Below are 23,901 nucleotides of genomic sequence, written 5' to 3' on the forward strand. Positions count from 1 at the left end.
TACTGACCAATGTGGCTTTCTCCCAGAGAGGAGCACTTCCCAGAATACGAGGCGACTCCATGCCCTCAAGGCGACCACCCCACAGGATCTGCCGCACGCTGGCTACCTAGCCCTGGATCTCCGACAAGCATTTGATTCCCTGATATGGGACTTTATGTTTGAAGTCCTACGAGGCTTCGGCTTCCCGGATGCCCTGATAAAATGGATTTGTCTACTATACACGAATCCAACGGCTAGAGCACGCACAGGTAGGCACACCTTGGACAGTTATGACGTCCACAGGGGCACCCGACAGGGATGCCCGCTGTCGCCATTACTGTTCGTACTTACACTAGAACCCCCGGCAATCGCACTCCGAGCTAGGGCAGCGGGGGCGGGCATATTAGTTGGGGGCATCCATAATTTGGTCTCCATATATGCCGACGATATATTGGTGTTCCTCCAAAATCTGCAGGATGATCATTCACATTTAGCGACCATCTTTGAACAATTTGAGAATATCTCTGGCCTGGCCATAAACCCAGGAAAATCCCTAGGCTTCTTTTTCCGGGAAGGACAGCGGCCTACCCATGTACAGTTTGGTACCTATGAGATCCAGGTAGCACCGACCACATTTAAATACCTCGGCATTAACGTGTATCGAAGTCCGGAAGACCAGATCGAGGGTAATGTACGACGGGCAATCAATGGCCTTCGAGGTAGTGTAAACTTCTGGACGTCCCTCCCCCTGTCTGTAATGGGACGGGTGGCGATCTCAAAGATGGTCCTACTTCCCCGGATACTGTACTACTTCGTAAACTTACCGGTGCTACTTCCACTGCAAATTTTTGCCACACTGAACACACTATTGATCAACCTCATATGGGGATCGGGAAGAAGGCGAATAAGCCTCAAGAAACTACAACTGAACACCAGACAGGGAGGCCTAGGCGTACCAGACCTACGAAGCTACTATTATGCAAGCCAAATCAAATGGCTAACTCGTTGGGTGGCAGGTAGAAACCTACATGAGATTGCTTTTACAACAGACAAACTGGCACGCGGAGACCTACACTCCCTTCTACTGCCCGCTGCCAGGATCCCCAGTGACTGCCACCCCCTACTACACGTTGCTTTGAGATGTTGGAGAAAGGCACTGACGTACACGGCTGGGACCATTCCCTACGCAGACAACCTCCCCCTCCTGGGACTCCCAACACCGCAAGGGCACCTGACACAACGCAGACTACAACCCTGGACGGAGGCCGGGGTGGACAGAGTAGGGGACGTGTTGTAAGGACGCGGAAGGGGTTTTCCTCAGGAGTGCCAGGAGCCGTCGATAGCCCCAACCCTTCCCCCCTACACCACAAGTGCCTATCAAACTCTAGGACACTAGGGTGATATGGAGGGAAAGGAGGGAACAAAACAAGGAAAGTAGGGGGAGACAAAACACTGGACTCTCTGGACAGCTCTCTTCTGCTTCCGTCTGGAGGTGAAGCTATAACAAATAAGAAATTAGCACAACAACAGTCACCCCACAATTCCCCGAATATCAATACAGAAATCACCCTTTACCTGAGAGCTCAAGAGTGTATCACTCACAGCAACTAGGAATCCATATGTGACCTTGGCATTATATACATCTAATATGACCTGGATTAGAGGGATGTAAAATATTATCCTAGTGATGATCTTGGAATCTATCACTAAACTCATCAGTGTGTACTCCTTGTCATACCTAACTAGACATCATGGTAGACGATCATCTAGACATGGAACATAGAGCAGGATCACAGAGGTAGTTGCCTAGAGGATTCGAAAATATATACATGAGCCCCCATATATCTTGCATGAAGAATACAATAAGAAAGTGCGCTACAAGCGCTTTACCAGTTCTTCGTGTCCCTGTACTGCGATGGCTGCCAGCATCCAGGACGTCCAGCAAACGAAAATAAACCATAAACAACAAAAGGAGGATGGGATATCGCTAGGCGGACCACTAAGCCCAAAATGCCCTGCAATACTCCCTACCACTGTCTCCGCAAATACCGGCCGTTCGGCGGGACCGTAGTCCGGCCGAATGACGAGTCCGCAAAAAACAGGGCCAGGAACACCACAACGACACTGGGTAAAGACAGCCGGCCTGTAGCGAAAATGGGCAAAAATAAATAATAGAGCCCAAGTTAAGAAGAGGTCACTTGGGTCTATCGGGAAATAACTATACTTCCTTCCAACATTCCTGGGGAGAAGCTATCAAAAATGACTCTCGGCAGGTGGACGGCAGGAAGGGAAACAAGATTTCGATATGAATCAAAGGAGCGGAAACGCTCTGCCTGGAATGCCTGTAATCCCGGAGAACGAGGTAAGGTTATAGTCACCAGGACCTCGGGCCGGTCAAGAGGCAAACGAGTAAGCAAGGTTCAAGGCAAAGAAATAACCGAGTAACTACAGCGACCCAAAACGCCCCGAAGAAATCTGTGGGCGTACAAACAGGAAACGGCCAGCGGAAGTCTCTACAAGTGAGCAGAAAGACTAGTGCGCGAAGCGCGGAGCGCCTGGGGATGCGAGCTTAAGTTCTGGCTCGGACCCCTCGCGCATGCGCATAGCCGCGAGGCCATTTTGGAATGGGATTTTTCGTCCGAGGTTACCGCGGAAGCTAGGCAGGCATTACACTTGTTCGGGGAAGACACTCTACTGGATCATGCCTCCTTTGCACAATCCACAGGTGCCCCGCCACGAATGTACCTTCTGCACGCCTCGGTGACCCACTATATACGACTTACATGGGCTCCACAACGCACCAAGCCGGACCAACATGAATTGGTCCATCTCCTCCACTATATGGGGACGGGTGGACACCTAGTAAGATGGCTCTATGCAGGCATTAGAGAACATGCAGCGTTGCCCCTCACCACACTCAGGGAGGCTTGGGCTACGGACACAGGGGAGGCCATAACGGATGGGGAATGGAAGATCATCCTAGGTCACCATAGGAGAGTATCCAGAAACGTTAAATTCAAGTTCATACATAGGGCATATCTCACCCCCCAAAGGCGCCATAAGATGTTCCCTGCCACCCCCCACAACTGCCCTAGATGTCAGGAGGATGAAGCAAGTATCCTCCACATGTTGTGGACATGCCCGAGAATACGCAACTACTGGGTGACGATCAGAAACGCACTATACACTGTAACAGCCCTGCGGATCCCTGAGGGGGCACTACCCTGCCTGATAGGACATAGGAAGAGATCCAAGACCTGTAAGGCACAACTGAAATTCTTAGATTTAGCCCTCTTGTTGGCACTCAGGGTTCTCACTATGAGGTGGATATCGCCCAGACCCCCAAATGTGGAAATATGGCGATCTGACTTGTTGAAATGGGGCAAAGCGGAAACTGCGGCACTACGTAGGGAGGAAGAGAAAGGTCTACGTAAATCTCCCATAGCGCAAGAATGGGAACGAATGCTGACAGAGATGGGAGATGTAGACCTTGAACTGTCACAAGGACATACCATATGACCGTACACACGATATGTAGAATGCCAGTGAGTACGGATACGAATGCACGAGGCACCGAGTAACCTAGCCTAATGAATGAAACAATCTCTGGAAAGACTAAAAGCTAATATATCCAAAATGCAGAGTATGTGCGAGGGAATGACTGGGAGACAGGGAGGGGGAGGGAAGGAGTTGAGGGACAGTTCAAATACAGGCGATATTGTAATTTGAATGTAAATGATAAACGTTGTAAGGGAATGTTATCCGGAGAAATGTAAGACATGACGAAAGTTATATATGAAAGATACGACGCCAAGGTTAAAGTTAAAGAAAAAAAGGAAAAGACTGATTGAATGTACAATGATTGAATGTACCGTGTAATAACTGTCACAGTCACGAATAAAAAGTAAAAAAAAAAAAAAAAGGTTGGTAAAGGAGCCAAGAGTACATTTGCTTGTGATTGCCAGATATTTTAATCACCAGGATTTTCATATAGAAACTCCTTTAAGTTTATCGAAAAAGAAATTTCGTTGTTAGGGTAAATTGGAATCTAGTACAAGAAACCTTAGCTATTTGACCTTGTAGAAACCAACAATGTGCTTGTATGCCTTATGGCAGGTGGTATTGGTTTATCATTATCTAACAGATCTACCGAACCCAGAAATGCGAAGTGAAATATTAAAATTGAGAATAATCCTAAATCCAATACATGCCTGCTTGGAGAGTTTAACATTCTTTCAAGAAGACGATGGCATGTGCAGCTGTAGTTTCGGGGGAAAGGCTACAAGTTTAAAATACTGTTAGATTGGTTTTTTTTTCCCTAAGAGCTATTGTAAAGCCAATTGTTTCTTAAATATAGGATAACAACATATGTATGTAGTTAGATTTTAATTTGCTCAGCAATTTTTTGATTTAAGATGTGTTTCCTGAAGATTTTTATTGGTTGTAAAAGGTCTAAAAACATATTGATTTTTAATTGAGATGTATATGAATAAATATTCTTTCTTTAATAGACTCTAATTTTAAATTAACATATTTTCCCACTAATACTACCTTCTGACCCCATCTTCTCCTGTCTGCCCTCCGTTGTCCGCATGCACCCCCAGCCTCTCCTGCCTACTCTCCATTGTCAGCTTGTTGCCCCAGCCCTTCCCGGCAGCCCTCCGTTATCAGCTAGCTACCCTTACCCCTCTTGTCTACCCTCTGTTGTCCGTGTGCTTTGCCAGCCCCTCCCCATAGTCCTCCATTGTCTGAAAAGTGCAAAAAGTGATAGCTGAAGTACTTGACCTAATCTCAACCACTGGTGATTACCCAGGCCGCATCCCAGTCCGTTGTTAATTTGCACACCATGCCACCTCAGATTGAACCCAGCCATATTCAAATCACAAATCATTCTTGATCTTCCTGTAATAGGAACAGTCCAGCCTGAACTGCCAGACCAAGTCCTCCCTGAATAAGCAACGCAAGACCGGTTGTGCTCTGATTGGGGCTCGTATGTCTAGTGCAGATTGGTTTCAGTGGCAAATTGTGTTCGGAACCCACATCTGGGCATCATCTTTGCACATAGGGTGTTGCACTGAAGTATACTTAAAAGGGAAGGATCAAATCCATAAATTAATATCAGCCACTGTTAAATTACTCTGGGCCGTATCCTAGCCATCAGATTCCTCTGTGCGGCTCTACCAGTTGTGGTATGCAGTACCAAAAATGGGCCACGGGAAAAATGCTCCCTGGCCTAATCAGAAAGCCCCATTTTATTTAAAATACCATACCACTGGACTCCCATGGGACCAACCGTCCAGACATACGTACCTTTGTTAATGGCTTCAAGTCCACCCAACATCCAATTTAAACACAAATTTCTGAAACGCCGAATTAATTTGCACCAAAAAGCTTGTTTTCTGAGTAAAGGTCTAACTTATTGCCAAATTTGGTAAAATTCCGTTCAGTCACTTACTCTGTATCGGAGAGCAAAGTTTCCTATGGGAATTAACAAGGAAAACAATGTTTTGTGATCCCTCTTTTTTTCTTGGTCCCTGCTGGACTGGTCACCTTGTAACTTACCATGATGAGGCTGAGGTGATTGAGATTTATTTGGAAAGTTTTGTGAAGATTTGTTGAATGACGCAACCGTTATTAGCAAAGCATAAAACGCTCTTCTATGGAAACTCTGAATTAACTATAACTACACAGTGGCTTCAAATAAGTCCAGGCAAACCTGCACTCTTCAGTTTTGGATTTCACAAGAGATATTTATTGGCAATGCGTTTCATCCTCACTCGGGCTTCGTCACTGCCATATCAACAAACACACAGTGCCCCATCGCCTTTAAAAATAACAGGTTGGGCAATCCCATGGACATAGAAAACATATTCTGTCTTAAATTTTCAAGTTTCTAACACAGTGATGAAATTGATATAGCAAAAATCAAGAACACATATTAATGCCACAACATTATATTTACATTGAAATAGATTAAATATAAACTATAAGAAAATAGTTGTGTATATATATATATATATATATGTGTGTGTGTGTCTGTGTGTGCAAATACAATTTCAAACCAGCCAGGTGGCTTAAGATCAGTCACTTATAAACTCTCAAAAGTGGTACAATTAACAACAAATTTGTTGTATTATAGCTGAAGAGTACAAATGCCAAGTGGCACAATATTCATCACTGTGTATCCTGTAAACAAATTATTTTAATGTATTCAGGTTGTGCATGAAAACCCATCCATTTGAGGCTGTGACGAAGCCCCAGTGAGGGTGAAACGTGTTGCCAATAAATATCTCTTGTGAAATCCAAAATGGAGGAGTACGAATTTGACTGAACTTTACTGTATGCTCGAGTTTCTTATATCTATATATCCCACTGTGTAATTATATGTGGTCTGTTCCTTACAGAAGCAAAGTCAAGATTGATTCGAATATCACTGGGTCATACCTGAGGTGGCATGGTGGGCAAAAGAATAATTGGTTGGAATGCTACCCTGCTCAAATACCAGTGGATATACTTATTGCAAGCATTCCTCCTATCACCCTTTGTGTGTTTGATGTAACTCCCTAAGTGGCAAGGGTATGCCCAGGTGTGGTTCCCATGCTCTCTGTGCCACTAGAATGAAGCTACAACCAAATGACAAACCCCTACCAGGTCAAAACTTGTCTTGAGGTGCTTAAGCTATGGTTCAGGACCTGGCCTGGCAGATCAGGTAGGACTGTCCCTATTACAGCTGGGTCAGGACTGATTTGTGTATGGCTTTGTAAGGAAATGCATCTTTTTGTATGGTTGCCCCCCGTTTTTTTGACTGATCCTGCTGGTTTGTTGACTGAGAGTGCACTGATGCTTGCTAACCAAACCTCAGTGCCCTGACCCAAACCATGTATATTACATTGGCTACAGCCATTTGGCATAGGATAGCTTACCTGTAAATCCCTAGAATATGGTACCCATGGCCTGAAATTTAGAGAATCGCCCCAGGGATTGCAGCACTGGTTGTGCCACCCTGGGTGTTACCAAGGTAAAACAAGTCACCCACTCCACCATTGCAGACTGAAATAGCAGTTTTGAACTCCTAATCGACTTTGCCTTTGCCATTTAAAGCCATGGCAAAGTAAAATGTCCCTCTGAAATATGTGCAAGTCACCCCAACGGCGGGCCTATTGAGCACTAAGGCAAGGTGCAGCATATTTCATGGGCAGAACATGCATTTTACACATTCTGGCTGTAAAAACGTGAAACTTGTTTTACTGTGGAAAGACTTGGTTGCCCCATTGGCAAGTACAAGGTTACACGCGGACCCTTAGCTGTGCTAACTCCAGGACGGTGCAACCAAAGTTGATATTCCAAGGTATCACACAGCTCATTGCATTAAGCCTGACTTGATCAAGTTGAAAACAATATAACAAGTAACAGTGTGGCCTTCAGTCTTCTGTTCCCTTAGCGGTTACAGAAAGAGTTTGAACCTGAGACAGCTTTCTGCCCTTCTGGGAGACGTTTTAATGACTCCCAGCAAAGGAGACAATAGGGGCTTGAAGTGGAGAGAGGTGTTACCTCCCTCTTGCAGGAACCCACACAGGTGTTGTTCCAAAAGGTGAACTATATACCTGAATCCGCCTTTGAAGATCAAATGGGCAATACTTAGGAGAGGGGCAGCCCCATTTTTAGGCAGAATAACGGGCACCCTGGAAGCAAGGGGTAAACCTGTTGTCAAACAATTATTTTCAGAAGCATGTAGCCCACTTGAAAGCCATATCTCTGGGTTTGGCTAGGGAACTCTGAACGCTGAGAAAGTGGCTCTGTCAGGCTAGGAGTAGGTAGAATGCTGCATCTTGGGCTAGCCAGATGCCACACCTCCCAGAAAGTGGTCATCAGGAGGGAGGGAACCTGGTAGCCCCTTGGCAACCTACCCTAAGGGCATTTTCTAAACCTAGGGCACCTCTGGCACCCAGAACTCAGATCTCGACCGGACTGGAAGAAGGGCCAACGAAGGAAAGCCCTGCTGCACCATAGATCCAGCATAGAAATACTGCACCAGTGTGAACTGCTCTTGCTGGCTAGCAAAGAAGAGGGACTGTGGCTGATTTGTCCTGCTTATGGAGAGGTCTTGAGAGCCTAGACTAGAGGAACGTCTGTGTTGTGAATGGCGGGGGCATGCTCGACCCCCAGAGTTTTTAAATTGTTCTATCACTGTAAACTCCAATAAAGAGATGTAAACAAAAAAACACATGAGAGGTCTGCCTTTTCCACATCTGAAGGCCACTTTCAATTTAAAGTGATGCCCTTTGAGTTGAAAAATGCACTTGCCTCCTTCTAGAGGATGGTGAATCAATTAATTTCAGGTCTGGACATTTTCATGCAGCTTACCACCTGGGAGGTTCACCTGGTCCAATTCAAGAAATTGCTTCAGGCCCTGCAGTAGACAGGCCTGACTATCAAGTCAAGCAAGTGCCATATAGGGCAAGGCTCTGCTGTGTACATGGCCACCATGTTGGTGTAGGCTGTGTACAGCCACTTCAACTGAACATCCAGACAATTCTGGCCTGCAAAGCTTTTAAGACTCAGATCAAAGTCTGAGCCTTTCTTAGTCTGACTGGGTACTACAGGAGATTTGTGAAAGGTTATGGTACCATAGTAGCACCACTAACTGAACATACCTCCAAAAAGCAACCCTCTGAGAAAAGTCATCTGGACTGACCAGTGTCAAAAGGCTTTTGACACCCTCAAGGAAACTCTGAACTCAGCACCTATCTTGAAGGCACTTGACATCAGTAATGAATTCACTGTTCAGAAAGATGCCTCTGAATGTGAGACAAGGGTTGTTTTGTCACGGGTAAATAATTTGAGCAGGATCTGCTAACTGCCTTTATTAGCAGGCGACACCTCCCCAGAGAGCAGCTTTGGAGTGCCAGTAAGAGGGAAGTCTTTGCTGTGGTTTGGTCCCTGAAGGACCGGAGACCCTACCTGTTTGGTACTCACTACAAAGTTCAAACTGAGCACAGACCTCTTAGATGGTTGATGCATTTGAGAGGAGAGAACCTGAAGTTGTTGAGGTGGTCCATTTCCCTACAAGGTATGGACTTTACAGTGTGACACAGAACTGGGACCGACCATGCAAATTCCAGATGGCCTCTCCGAGTCTTTCTACTTAGATGATAAGCGCCTGGATAAAGGTTTGTTTCTTATCACCTTTCATCTGGAGGGGGCCATGTAAGAAAATTGCTCTTTTTTTGTATGGTCACCCCCAGGTTTTTTGACTGATGCTGCTGGTTTTTGACTCTGAGAGTGCACTGAGGCCTGCTAACCAGATCTCGGTGCCCTGACCTCAAAATGTGTATATTATATTGTCTACACCCTTTTGACATAGGATAGCTTACCTGTAAGTCCCTAGTATATGGTATCAAGGGCCTGTAAATTAGTGAATCACCCCAGGGATTGCAGCGCTGGTTGTGCTACCTTGGGTGTGACAAAGGTAAAACAAGTCTCCCAATTCACTGTTGCAAACTGGAAGAGCAGTTTTGAACTGCTAGCTCTACTTTGCCATTTAAAGCCATGGCAAAGTCAAATGTCCCTCGTAAATCTGTGTAAGTCACCCTTATGGCAGGCCTAATGAGCCCTAAGGCAAGTTGCAGCATATATCATGGGCAGAACATATATTTTACATGTTCTGGCAGAAAAAACATTAAACTGATAGTTTATTGTTGAAAGACTTGGTTGCCCCATTGGCAAGTACAGGGTTGCACATTGACCCCTCAGCTGTGCTGGCTCCTGAGCAGTGCGACCTAGATTGATACTCCAAGGCATAAAATAACTTGTTGTATTACACTTGACTTGATTCTCAAGTCGAAATTAATCTAACATTTAACAGTCTGCCACTTTGTTGCCTTCAGTCTTCTGTGCCCTTAGCGGTTACACAAGGACCTTTAACCCGAGATAGCTTTCTTCCCTCCTAGGGAGCAGTGCAAACGACTCCCAGGAAAGGAGACAATAGGGATCTGCACTGGAGAGATGTGTTACCTCCCTCCTGCAGAAAGCCACAAGGGTATTGGCCCGAAAGGTGAGCTTCAAAGCTGAAGCCTCCTTTCAAGGTCAAATGGGGGAATACTTAGGAGAGGGGCAGCCTCAATTTTAGACAGACTAGCTGGCACCCAGTGTTAAAGATTGGACGGATTTGTTAGCATGAGCTGAAAGCCATTTTGTATTTCTGGCAGCCATCTTGTTTGCCATGTGCTGCCACGTGCTCGCCATGTGCTCTATCCTCCCTCAGTGTTGACTACTCTTGTAATCTGCCTAAAAACGAACTATATTTAGCATCTTCCACCTTAGCACATGCTCAGAAGAGCCTAGCTAGTAGCATGCACCTGCTCATCTTGTAGAACTAAGAAAACAACCAAGGGTCTTGACTCGGACCCAGTAAGGCTGAGTCAATATATCATAGAACAAAACAGTTGCCAGTACTGGACAAAACTTTCTCCTTTTTCTGATAACCTTTATGAATGAAACATACCGGTCCGTTTTAACAATTACGTCACTTCTTGATTTATTCACTTTATCAATAGTCACACTTTTTTTCTTATAAATTTTGTATAAATACAAATATATACAAATTTACAACACCCCCACTCATGAATTTGGCCCATACAAGCATACCTCACTTTCTCTCATGCATACAACAAAAATAATAAAACAAATACTATTTTTGTATATGTATATATTTGTAAATGATGTCTAGAAGTTGTATTAATTTGCATCTTTTTGTATTTGCACGTATAAAAAAATCTTTAAACTTTGAATAAAGAAAAAAGTGTGACTATTGATAAAGTGAATAAATCAAGAAGTGACGTAATTGTTGAAACGGACCGGTATGTTTCATTCATAAAGGTTATCAGAAAAAGGTGAAAGTTTTGTCCAGTACTGGCAACTGTTTTGTTCTATGACATCTTGTAGAACTGTCAGGCTATTTTTGCTGCTGTATGGAGAAGTAACTATCCTCCCACTTTGTTGAGCAAGCAGATCTTGCATGCCCATCTTAGGCATTTTGCATGCTTACATGAGTCAGAACTTCCCCTTGGTCTTATGCTGACTATGTAACCCTAAGCATATATAAGGCCCCAGTTTTCTGTACTCCTTAGACTGCCTCATTCAGTTGCTAAGACTTCTGTGTGACGTAGTCTCCCTCATTTGATGTTAATAAAGATGTTCTTTTTATATTTCAGCTTCTGTGCCAATTTCTTCTTTGTTGGTTTAAAAGGACCAAGTATCACTGAGACCCCTGAGAAGTTTTCTATTTTCTACACCAGGAAGGAGATGGGGAACCTGTTATGAAACCATTTTTTCAGGCGCGTGTAGCACCCATGGTAGCCATACCTCTTGGTTTGGCTAGTGAGCTCTGGACACTGAGAGGGGCTCTGCCAGCTTAGAAGTAGGCAGAATGGTGCATCTTGGGATAGCCAGATGCCACACCTCTCAGGAAGTGGTCATCAGTAGGAATGCAACCTACCCTGAGGGTATTTTCTGAACCTCAATAGGGTACCCCTGGCACCCAGTACTCATATCTCGACTGCACTGGAAGATGGACGAAGAAGGAATGCTCTGCTGCACCATGGAACCGGAAAAGAGATGATGCACCAGCGTGGACTACACCTGCTGAACCTGGAGGCTAGCAAAGAAGAGGGACTGTGCCTGCTTGGTCCTGCTCACGGAGAGGACGTCTCCAGAGCCCAGCCAAAGCAAATAGACTCCAAGGGTCAGTTGTCTGACCTCCTGTTCGGATCACAGGGCCACAACAGCTGAGAAGCCTGCGGGGGCAAGTTGGTAGCCCAGAATCTTCAAGCCGCCTCCAACTGCCACTGTGCAGCACCAGAGAAGAGTACCCAACACTCAAAGTTGCACCTGAGTTCGCTGAGTCGTCTGGATGCAGCTTGGTTGCAAAAAAGAAGAGTTATTGCCCAGGGAAGGATTTGGCTGTGACCGCAGTACCAGACAACTGATAGCCCAGTGGTGACTAAACTTTTACCAGCACCAAAAGGACTTCCAAGGACATGGAACCTGTGACTGGAACTGCCTCACCACCTTTGTGTACCAAGAAGATGTAACAGGAAGGCTGCCATCGACAGCATCGCATCCACAGCATCCTTGAGCATCCTTCATCCCTTGTATCAAAACTACATTCATAGGAATCCATTGCAAAGGGGATAAAGTGCCTTAAACTGACTGGGGACTGCTTCACCTGCTGAGGTAACAGTTTCTGAGTACCTTGATGGTCCCTCTGATTGGCTTCCTGCTGGCATTGTTCACCTAAAATGACTCTAAGTGACTGCAAAAGTAGACCAACTTTTTGGTGAAAAGGTTTCTGAGGGCCTGATTACGAGTGAGTCGGTTAATTCTGACCTGTGAGTAAACCCTGTTTACACACGGGTGGGAATTACAAGTATTGTTTTATTGGACACATTTTTATAATTTTTGGATGAATTAAATAACTCAAACATTGTTATATTTTGACAGGTCAAACCTGCTAAAATTTAACAGGGGAAATTGTACGGTATTTACCGTATCATGTGGAGTTTGGAGCTTTAAATATCGAAATCCGCACATTATACCCCACAAGCTCGTAATAGGTGTTATTTATTGCTCCCAATAAATAACGTGCCTGTGGTATCGTTATTTATCATGTGCGATAAAAAACACCAAACCTCGTAATCAATCCCTTTGTGTCCAATTTGTTGAATTGCTTACATTGTTCGTGGTTGAGTGAAATGCTTTAATTTACTGTACTTTGTAAATTCTATATCTCCGGAACCCTCTACAGAATCTTTTTCATTGTGGTATCTAAAAATACATAAAAATACAGTCTATCTTTATAAATTGCTGTCGGATCTCTTTAGTGTCTTCTCAATTTATTTTTCAAATGTTTCAGTGCATTACACTTGTTCCTTTGTGTATGCTGTGCTGCTAATAGCTTTAGCGACCCAGGGTTAAGCTGAAGGTGAAACAAACTAAACAAAACTAAACTGTGTTTGCCTAAATGGCATTCCATCTGCCCAGACACAGGTCCATTGCTCACGGTGCCACTGGAACCAAGCTACATTCGACTGACTAGCGCCAGTTGAGGCGACGCCGATCTTAGGTTACTTGTGTGTCGATTCAGGGAAGATCTGGCAGCTCGGGATGGACTGTTCCTTTTGAAGCCGGGTCAGAACGGGATTGGAAATCGCTGGGTATAAACTGAGGTGGCATGGTGGGCAAATGACCGATAGGTGGGAATGCTTCCCTGAGCAATTGCCAGGGATTAGACTTATTGCAAGCATCCCTGCTATCACATTTTGTATGTTCGAGTGAGCATATGTCCTACTCTGACTTTGCACGTCAACAAAAACAAACACGTCGGAAATCAGAAGCAACAGTTCATGACACTTGTGAGGGGCATATCCACTGAGGCCGCGTTGTGCTTTTTAAAGCGATAGTTTTCTATTTGGAAACGGTCTTAGCGGTCCTGTTGGAGTCTTCATTATATTCAGAACCCGTCATGAAAGAACGAAAGCAAGGAATAGGAGTACCAGAATTACATTGAAGGATATTTTAATTCCCTTTTAGGATTTTCAAATAGAGGATATCTGTAATTATACAAACAGAATGCACTAATATCAAGTAAACCGATTATATAATAAATAATTTCTTAAAATACGTCAAATATGTTGCAGTGTTAAAGGACTCAAAGTAATAAGATTAAAACATAAACACAAGTGGTATATGGAGAATACCCAACTAGAAGAAGTTGAAGTATACAGGTACTTGGGAGTATTATTCGATTATAAAAGGAAACTACCACCCACAAAAATTGGACATACAAAGGAAGGCAAATGCTTTGACGGCAGCATTCAGGACACTGCAGAAATCACTTGGAAATCTCACTTAGCGTCCTCTTTTAAAGGTTATAGCGTCAAAACTCCTCCCCACTCTAACATACGGTAGTGAGGCATTAACCGGGAAAGATACTGCAACAATAAATAATGCAGTCTCAAAAACTTTTAAATCCCTTTTTTATCTTCCAAATAATGCATCGCCGGCACAAAAAAGATTGGAGTTCGGCCTAATTAACCAGCTGTACGCAAGAAAGGGCCAATTTATTAAAACATGGAATATGATAAAAAATGACCATGATAACCAGCTGTCTCGGTTATTATGGCAAGAAATAAATAACAATACGAAATCACAAGCCTGGAATTATCTTAAAATGACGTTAGAAGAATTTGCTGTTAGGCCAATTTGGAACAACACAATAAACACGGCATCATTCAAAAAGGTAATTAACCGAACAACAAATCAATTGTCACTCGTACAAGATAAAGATATTTTGGCAAAAAGAAAACATGCATGGCCAATAATTAACGGGTTTACAAAAAAGCAGGTTCAAGTCTATTTGGAAATACCATGGTCAGTAAAAAATAAGCACATTTTTATTGAAGCAAGATTTGGTGTACTCCCGGGACTTAGTCATCTTCCCCCTTGGATGAAAATGGAGGGGCCTACACTGTGCAGATTGTGCAAAACCGGCCAGGAGAACATTGTCCATTTGCTATGTATTTGTCCTGGACTTCAGATTGAAAGAAAAACTATACTTAATGCGCGAGGAATAAGGACATGTAGGCAAGCTCTGATAAGGAATCTGCATTCTAACGACATAAGTATGAACTCTGCTTTTGTAACGTTTTTATTGAGAGTAAAAGCAAAACTGGGAGATTATAATTATGAAAATGTATGCACAATTTGAAACTGTTTTAAAATACTGTGATATCTACTGTAACTGGCTCAGAAGTTGGTGCTGCATCTTTTATCTTATTTTTAGCAGTTTTTATATTATAGTAGATATGTATGTTATATTGTAAGGTATCAAGTAATCAAACAATAAAGAATTATTATGTGCTTTTTATACTGTCATTCAGAGTTTAGTGCTAAATATGGCAATAGGTACAAATTCAAATAACATATGAAAAAAACCAAGATAGCCCATTAGCTAATTTAGAATTTTTGGTAAAGCCACTGGGCCTGTCAGTCAATGTGTAATAGGCCAATTTAGAATGCCAGCATCAGTTCTAGTTAAACCAAGCACCCAGACATTGTTTACTGCCTCTGAAAAGTTTAATTACATGTTTTAATGCCTCCTAAACATTAGGTATGAACAAAATTCACTGTTAATCATTTTCTTGATTTATATGTTTTATTTAAGTTTTCATCTGCAACTCAACTAAATTCTGCATTGCAAATGAGTCACGAGATTGGTCATCTTCTAGGAATGCGTCATGATACATTATATAGGTGCATTTGTGATAGGAGGGCGTTGTGTCTTATGGAACCAAATGGAAAGTAAGTTACAAATTGGTTATTTTGACAAAAACGTATTGTATTCAAAATACTCCCATTTTTATTGTGTTTATATTGTTATGTACATATGCTTATTTCTATAAGACTCTTCCAATGTTTAGGTATGCATTGAGTGATTGATTCATAAGGGTAAACTTACACGTTTGTGATTGCTCTTTTTCGTTATTCACAAATATTTTGATTTAATTATACGTTTATGATTGTGGAGGCTCGGTAATCAGGGTGGAGACCCCACATATAAAAAGATAGAGCAGACCTTTCTTTTTATCTGCGGAGTTCAATGCCCCTACTGCGTAGTCTCCGTAGTTATAAAGTTACTATGAAATCGCAGTTTTTTGAAAACCGAGAAAGAGTAAACACGAATGTGGAAGCTTACCTTTCTGAATCAGTCCTGGAGTATCTGCTACTGATACCACATGAAAGCATTCGATCTTTCATTAAATTATTCCCTATTTTAATGTTAGACCTTTTATCCTTGCTCTGTAAAACTCTCTGCCACTTAGGAAATCTGATAGAGACTTCTAGCCACATATTATTTACCTTAGAATATTCCCCAGGCGTCAGACTGGTTCCGGAGACTTTCAAGCATTACCCCTTCACATGGTAGGAGATGTCATTCAGCACCCCATTGGTGTTATCCACACTGAAAGTGATGTGAGTGTTGCTTATATAGGCATCACTCCAGCGCACTGATGAAAGTTCTTTTCTTTCCACGTCAGCGTAGATCCACAAAGAGCTAACACTCAGTCAATTTTTGACTGACTTTTTCCCAACTTCTTGTCAATGTTTTTTTGACTCTAAGACCTGCGAGGACTATTGTACCATGCTCTAGAAGGCACTGAAGGAGCATTCCCTCAAGCTCCTCACCGCCTTACATCAGACGAACTAGCGACGCTCACGATCCTGGTTGTACACAAGGTCCAAGGACTGCTTCCAGAGCCACACCTTATGGTTGTTATCTTGGTCCAAGTTGTCAAATAGGTCCCACAGAAAGAAGAAGTCAAAGAAATTGAAGAGGCCTTCAACTTTACCACGCATGTACAAGTCCTCGGACAAGGCGTGGGAGTGTCAACACTCCAGGCCTTGCTCCTCTACAGAGCCCGTACCAGGGTCCCCCTCCCTACATTCCTAGAGCTACTCCCGCTCCTCTAAAAAGTTCTGAGTCCATGCACCTGATATTTCAGTGGTTAAACCCCTCTGGAGCACCTTTGGCTCCAAAGGTTTGGGAGGGGCTCCCACTCGATTTCCTTCGGTGGGTTCACCTTAGTGTTGGAATCAATTAATATGAATTCAATGAATATCATGATATGGCAGGCCCAAATACGTTGTCAATGAATTCCATGATGTTTGCAGGCCAGACAACTGCAAGATCAATAAATGCAATGTCAGTGTATGCCATGACCTGTGCCTGCATAACAGTGTCAATACCCAAAAATGCAATGTCAGTGTATGCCATAATCTGTGCCTGCACAACATTGACGATACCTGCAGTAACAATGTCAGTGTATGCCAAAATCCATCTACAAATGACAATGTTGTTACCAGTAAAAAAAAGAATTGATGTACGCACTGCTCTAGGAATGCATAACTATATCAGTATGAGTAAAGACAATATCGATGTACACTATGACAACTGTACGGATAAAAATGACACGAGTGACTGCCATTTTATGAGCGCATATCGTTGCTGTAGGATTTACCCAAGGAGACCTCCCGATCAACCCTGAGCAAGAGTTCGTGGTCAGGCAGGTCCTGTGACCCTTACCCATGCCTGTTGAATAACAACTCACAGGTGGGGGTCTCTCTTGACCCAAAGACAAACGTGCGCCCAGGGAAAACCCTGATCGATTCCACAGATAGATATTTGCACCACAAAAGGATCTGAGGAATTGGTCCCAATAAAATACGTTTGGCCAAAGGCTTGTATTACCCAAAAATACCACAATGTTAGATACCACATGTATTTAGGAACACTCGGCCAATCAGGACACAACATGCTCACCATACGTAGTGATCACGCGCTCTTCCTGTTGGACATCTGGACACATACACACTGACCCACACTAGCTCTCACCGAGGTCTAGATCCATCGGTGTTCTTATCAGATTACCAAGCTTGTTAATTTATGACTGAAATGCTCTTTCAAGAATGCAAAAATTACTTTATTGTACCTCACAAGGGGCCCGATGTAGGTAATTTAATTTTACCACTTCTTAAATACTGAATCATACCGATTCGGTATTTAAGAAGTGGTAAAATGGAGGGGGGGGATGTAGGTATTTCAGAATCGGTAAATACCGAATCGTTGAGATTCGGTATTTACCGATTCTTTAAATACCGATACGGTAATGCCTATTGATTCCTATGGGCATTGAAGCCCATAGGAATCAATGGGCATTACCGAATCGGTATTTACCGATTCGGTAAATACCGATTGCAGCAAGGGTGCAGGGGGTGTCACTTTGACACCCTCTAGCACCCCAAATACAGGCATGTGTGCCATGTGGCACACAGACATGCCCTAAGGGCATGTCTGTCTGTCACATGGCATAGGTGTGCATGCACACATGTGCATGCACACCTGGATTCGGTATTTCACCACCCAATTGGATTGGGTGGTAAAATACCGAATTCTGAAGGCCTGTAGCACTGTAAACAGTGCGACCTACATCTGGAATTTACCGAATCGGTAATTTTACCGATTGTGCAAAATATTGGCCCCTACATCTCAATCACCAAATACCAGTCGGTAACGCCCGAATTCGGCCTTTACCGACCGGTATTTGGTGACCTACATCGGGCCCAAGATGTATATGATGGCCGCCAAAACTTGTACACCAAGATACTTTCCTCAGACGCATTCTGTCGAGACTCTCCTGGCCATTGCGTTTTATTAAACCAACTTGTTCCTGTTTTGCCAAAAGCCTCTTGTCTTTTCATTTCTTTAAGGTAAATTCATATCTGAGCATCACTTGCCACCAATCGGGCCCCTTGCATCTGGTGCTAGATCTGGAGTGGTGCTGCACACAAGACCGCAAACTTCCTTGGTGTCTGCTCCAGTACCGACACTCCCGGGCTCCGCCAACATCCCACTGCGGTCCATCCCCATCCCAGTTCCGACACGGAGCCATGCAGACGTCACCCAATTCCAGCACCAACCGGGACCATGCCCTCCGATTTGGAGCCAGTGTCTTTTTCATTCGACTGGTCTGAAGAGGGAGGCATATGAGATGGGTCGGAAGACCCTTTTGGGTACCAGCATCCCCTAGATGACACAGAGGACAACTGGTATGAGGAACTAGCAGATGCCAGTGGGTTAGACAACCCACTGAACACTGGCTTGGCGTCTCCCCTTACTGGTGCTATGGAGTAGGGTGTCTCATTTGCTATGGTGGTGCAAAGGTCTTGGACATTCAGTTGCCCTTAGAGACAAGGTGACCATACAGAAGTTCACAAGGGCTGAAGCCCACTCCCTTCTGTGGCACCTCCCCTTAAACCTTCCAACAAGCCCATTAGTTTGTGGCTGGTAGGGTGTGGAGAACTTATAGGTTACTTCACACTCTTTCCACATCATCATGTTGGCAGACATGAAGTTGGTGCCCCTGTCTGGCACCACTTCCTTGATGAAACCAAGTCTGGTGAAAATCCCATCAGGGCCTTGGCCGCTACAGGTGCAGTGACGGCCCTCAGAGATATTGCCTCTGGGTACCCAGTGGCATGGTCCACCAAGGTCAAAATGAATAGAATTATTATTATTTTTTTAACTTTTATTTATCTGTTTTATGTAACATAGCATTGCTGTGATGAGGTTTACAACTGCAGTTCACATTAGATGACAAATGAGAAAGCCCTCCAAATTTACAATAAGCAGGTATATATAAAATCAAGGTAAAAAAGGGTGCAAGACAGTTGTTCATCACTGTTTCACAAAACACACTCCCATACCCCACTCTGGGGGGGGGGGGGCAGTCCAGCTGTAAATCACTGATTAGAGTCTGCAGAGCCATTAAAGCTGTCACTATCCTCACCTTTGATGGTGGAGTCAGGATCTAGGAGCTTGTTGCTCAAACTCTGCCGTACAAGGAGATCCTCCCCACCTTGTCAAAGTGTCTACTCAGTATCATATGGATTTCCTCAGCTAACAACCATTCCGCCACATCCTTATACCAGTGACCCATATGTGGAGCATGCTGGTCCATCCAAGTGATGGCCACCCTAAGCCTGACCGGGACCAATGTTAACTGCAAAAATGTATGCGCCATCTTACAAGCTCCGTGCTTATTGATGTTCCCTAACAAGTAACACTAGGGGGTCCCCACCACCTGCAGGAAAGTGACTCGCATTACTTCGCCCACCACCTGATCCCAGAACAACTGCACTGCCAGGTAGCCCAGGCCAAGTGGAGGGAATTTGCTCCCTGTATTCCACAACAAGGGCAGCCATCATTGCGGGCATGTGAGATGAAACTGACTGCCTAAACTCATAAACACACGCCCAATCCCTATCTTCTAGAGGTGTTTCCAGGTCCACATCACAGGCCACACGGGCCAGCAACTGGGAACCCGCTGCATCTGCCCTCATGGCTTTGTAGAGCAAGGAGATCAAAGGCCTGCCTTACCCACAAGACAACAGGCTAGTGTACGCCCAAGGTGCAGGGGGAAAAGAGGGCCAAGTCTGTTTGGCTACTTCCACCAAGCCAGCTGCAACAAATGTCCCGGTCCCAGTGCAGATTCTGCTTTTGCATTAGGGTACAAGTCTCCCATATTGTCGCAGCAGCCCCTCCTTCAACACCTGCAAGGGCATAAGTTCAGCCAATTGTGAGACCGGTGCCTGTATTCACACTGGCAACTCCCAGTGTTACGGGCTGCGTCTTATAAGCAGCGTGGCAGTAGCACCATTTTAGAGATGTCCAACCTGCCCATCAAAGACAGCGGGCAGGTGTTCCACAAAGTAACCGAGGCTCTCAGTGCTCACCCTGCCTATGTTTAGGTGCAGCTGTTGCGCCCGAGTGTACGTAACCATGATCCCCAGGTACCTGAAATGCACCAACTCCCAGTGCATGCCGATCTTAAGCAACCTATCCACTGGGTTTCCAACCAGTGATGCAAGCTGTAACAGTAGTGACTTGCCACAATTTATCCAGAGCCCCGACATGGTCCCAAACCTGTCTAGCAAGTTCAACCGGATCGGCAGGGATTCCCGGGAGGAGCTGAGATCAAACAGTGCTTCGTCAGCGTACAGCATACCCAGTACTGCAGCTGCTGTCTAGCCCAGTCTGCCAAGGGTTCCATGGCAATTGCGAACCTAATTTGCTGAGTGGCTCTGCCACACACGCACCCTGGCACTAGATTGGTGTAAAGTAGTCGGATCCAACCTCGGAATTGGAAACCGAACCCAATGACCCACAGAACCACAGAACCTTAAGCAGGTACCCCAGTCCAGAGTATGGAAGGCCCTCTCCAGGTCAATAGAGACCAAGGCCATTTCGTCTCCACAGCACTCGACCTCCTGCATGACTTGAGATAATCGCCTGATATTCATCCCAGTATTGCAACTTGGAATAAACCTGCACTTGTCCTCATGAATCAAGCCGTTCATATGGGGATTCAGGCGGGTGGCCAGCAGCTTGCAGAGGACCTTCACTTCTGAATTAATCATAGTGAGTGGCTGTAGGAGGCTGGCTTAGTATATTGTGCACACTTACTTAAGTGAAGCACCTCACACTTATCCAGGCAATCCTTACATGATTTTAGTGGTCTTTGATAACCTTTGAAAGCTTTCAAAGTGGTAGCTGTGGAGAGCAGACTTCAGGCTCATCTTGAAGGATTGTTAAGCAGCTTGTTTTACCAGTTCTTGTTTTTTTTTTTTTTTTAAACCTTTATTGAAACTTGCAAAGTATTACATGCGCAGGCCCACAACCACAGGGGCCGGCCGCAAGCGTATCAAATGAATCAGGATGTAGAAACAAGAACACGACCGAAAAAAGCAATATCATAGATACGTCATGTGTGAGTGCGCACTGCAAAGCATAAGGATATATGAGGTTTTTGTTTTTTTTAAAGTTATGTAGAGTAGGAACGGCTGCAGGAGCAATGGCGTCACACCACATAATAAAATAAGAAGAGGTAAGGGGGGGACGTACCCCGCACAGCAAACAGAATCAGTTGATGAACCACACAGTTGTCAAAACAATACAGTCGCCGAGGCGGACCTAGAGCAAAAACAATACGACAGCAAACAATAAAGCAGAGCACCATTCTGAAAACTCGCCCCCCAGTAACCTAAAGGCATAGTTGAGTGTAGAAGCCTTATAAGAAAGGAAAAAGGGAAAGAAAGACAACCAACCCTACTAAAGAGGTAAAGAACCCTCCCAGAGACAGACGGAAAAAGAAGAAAGGGACCATAGAACAAAACAAACTAAAATAACAAACCCCCCCACACCCGGCACCCTACACCACTGTAATGGCTACGGCCTACCCCACTAACAGCGTGCCTGTCGCCCAGGAACTGCCCCAAAGGAGAGGGAAAGAAAAGAGAAAGAGGAGGAGGAGAAAGCAGACACACTCCCGGACTCCCATGCCCACCGCCAACAGCAACCACCCGGAGACACAATAAAACCAATATTCAGCAATTATACAAACCAGTCACGGTAGGATAAATAACAGCCACCCAATTCCCATCACAATATAGGCACAACCCCGGCATTAAGAAAAGCTATTATATCGGAACCCAGCGATAAAGTTCAGCCCTGGCCAGTACGGTCCGTCCTAAGAGTCCTTGCCACTCGAGCCGCCATTTTGATGGAAAAGGCAGAGCGTCCATAAAAGTTCTTTGCAGCATAAGAGGATCGAAAACAGGATAAAAGTACATGGCTCGAACTAGAAAAGATGTCCAAGAACAGCGAGCATCCGAAACCATCAGCAAGTAACTTGTGGCCACATGAAAGTTTGTCCATAGAAGTGATGGGTGGCAGCAGGGTCAGGCAAAAGACACTAGTGAGAAGCACGGGCTGGCTAGCCGGCAATAGGGGACCGTCGAGAATCATAAAGTCCGGGCGATGCACAGGGACCCCGACCTCTGAGATGCCATGCATCGCTGGTATCATCCCCAGCTGGAGACCAAACGAGGTGTCGTCCTCAGGTGCCAGGATATCGTCCACTTTCACCATCAGTGTCCGGAACACAGCGACTGTGTGCGAATGGAGCGCCCCAATGGCGGCCACAACGGCCCGTAGTGATGGCGTGCCCTCCGTCCGCTCCATCTCCTCTCGGTAGGTGACAGAGCCGGGTTCGGACCCCGGAGGCCGGCTGCTCCGGAGTCACAGGCCACGTAAATCTGATCACAAATAATGGGCGCTCCTCGTCGTATAGAACACACCTTCGCCGTCAGGGAGGACCCAGCCCGTCGACCCCCACGGGGCGGAAAGGGCTCCGGGCGCCGAGCCTCCACCACAGCAGCCGGCGTGGCACGCTGGCGTGTCCCGGGTGTGGATCGTTCAAAGGATCGTCAGAAAAATCAACAATTCAGGCACTCTTCGGGAGACCGGGCTCAGTCCAGGTCTCACGGCCGATGTTGTTCAACTCCGACTCGGGTAGTCTAGAAATCGAGGCCCCGGCTTCAACACGATGTTAGGCCGAGAATAGAAACACGGCGTATCTTCGTCAGCCGATAAGGTAGAAATCTCGGGATTGCACCTCTGGAAGCAGTAGACCTTCATAGACAAGAAAATCAGGTGTGCAGACAGGATGAAAGACAGGATAATCGAGCTGTTGGCGGAGGTCGACGGAGCCGGGAGCTTATGCGGCCATCTTGATTCGTAGCGTAGCTCCTCCCCCCTGTTTTACCAGTTCTAATCATGTAGTGTAGGTTAAATGAAAAAGAAACACACAGTGCATATATAAAAATATGTCTAGGTAAGTAAGCACAAAATACAGTGCCCTCCAGTGGGAGACCAAACTATATACTAAGAAAGTGGAATGCTAACTGCCACCAAAGTTGGGACTTGGACCAAGGGACTCAGAGGAGTTGAGGACACCAGGAACAACCTAAGGTAAGTGTGAAAAGTACTTATCAAGTAAGAGACGAGAGCTGGTAAAGTATTAACGTCTTTAATCTGGTCATCCACTCTCCATAACTGACATGTATTATCAACATTCTAAGGTGAACTCCGGAGCATATCATTAGGCTGGGATGGAGAGCGTGGGGCGGAACGTACCGAAGGGAAGGGGAAAAGGGTACCGGGAAAGACAGGTTATAACACAGCTCCCTTCAATAGGGTGAATTAATCAGCAAAAGAGGAGGAAAGAGAACGAGAAAATTATATCAGATTTTGACAAGTCTGTCCCTACTCCATGTCTGTCCATTCTCCATGCGTACCACGTTTCTGCCTACCTTCTACAATCTTTGAGAGGGAAAGAATTAGCTGTGACCTGCTTGGACATGTGTGGGTTTCTTTACCATAACTGAGTTGTCAATTTGTAGGTTCTGTTCTTTTACTCCATGTCTTTGGTCGTACCCATTTTTATACTTGGTTTGGTGATGTTT

At 44.9% G+C, this 23,901-nt stretch overlaps 1 protein-coding gene across 8 annotated transcripts in view; it reads left to right on the forward strand.

Moving 5' to 3' along the window:
- LOC144791723 (disintegrin and metalloproteinase domain-containing protein 9-like) overlaps window positions 1–23,901 on the forward strand; it is a 2,314,109-nt gene that overhangs the window by 883,732 nt on the left and 1,406,476 nt on the right. For all 8 annotated transcript variants that reach the window (XR_013602453.1, XR_013602452.1, XM_078666491.1 and 5 more), the window contains one exon: window positions 15,203–15,339. Coding sequence is in view for 6 of the 8 variants with exons in the window: in XM_078666491.1 (XP_078522617.1) it covers window positions 15,203–15,339 (137 nt within the window). In the remaining 2 variants the exon portion in view is untranslated. The remainder of the gene's footprint in view (window positions 1–15,202; window positions 15,340–23,901) is intronic.

This window comes from Lissotriton helveticus, chromosome 11 (genome assembly GCF_964261635.1).
Source record: "Lissotriton helveticus chromosome 11, aLisHel1.1, whole genome shotgun sequence".
Taxonomy (NCBI): Eukaryota; Metazoa; Chordata; class Amphibia; order Caudata; family Salamandridae; genus Lissotriton; species Lissotriton helveticus.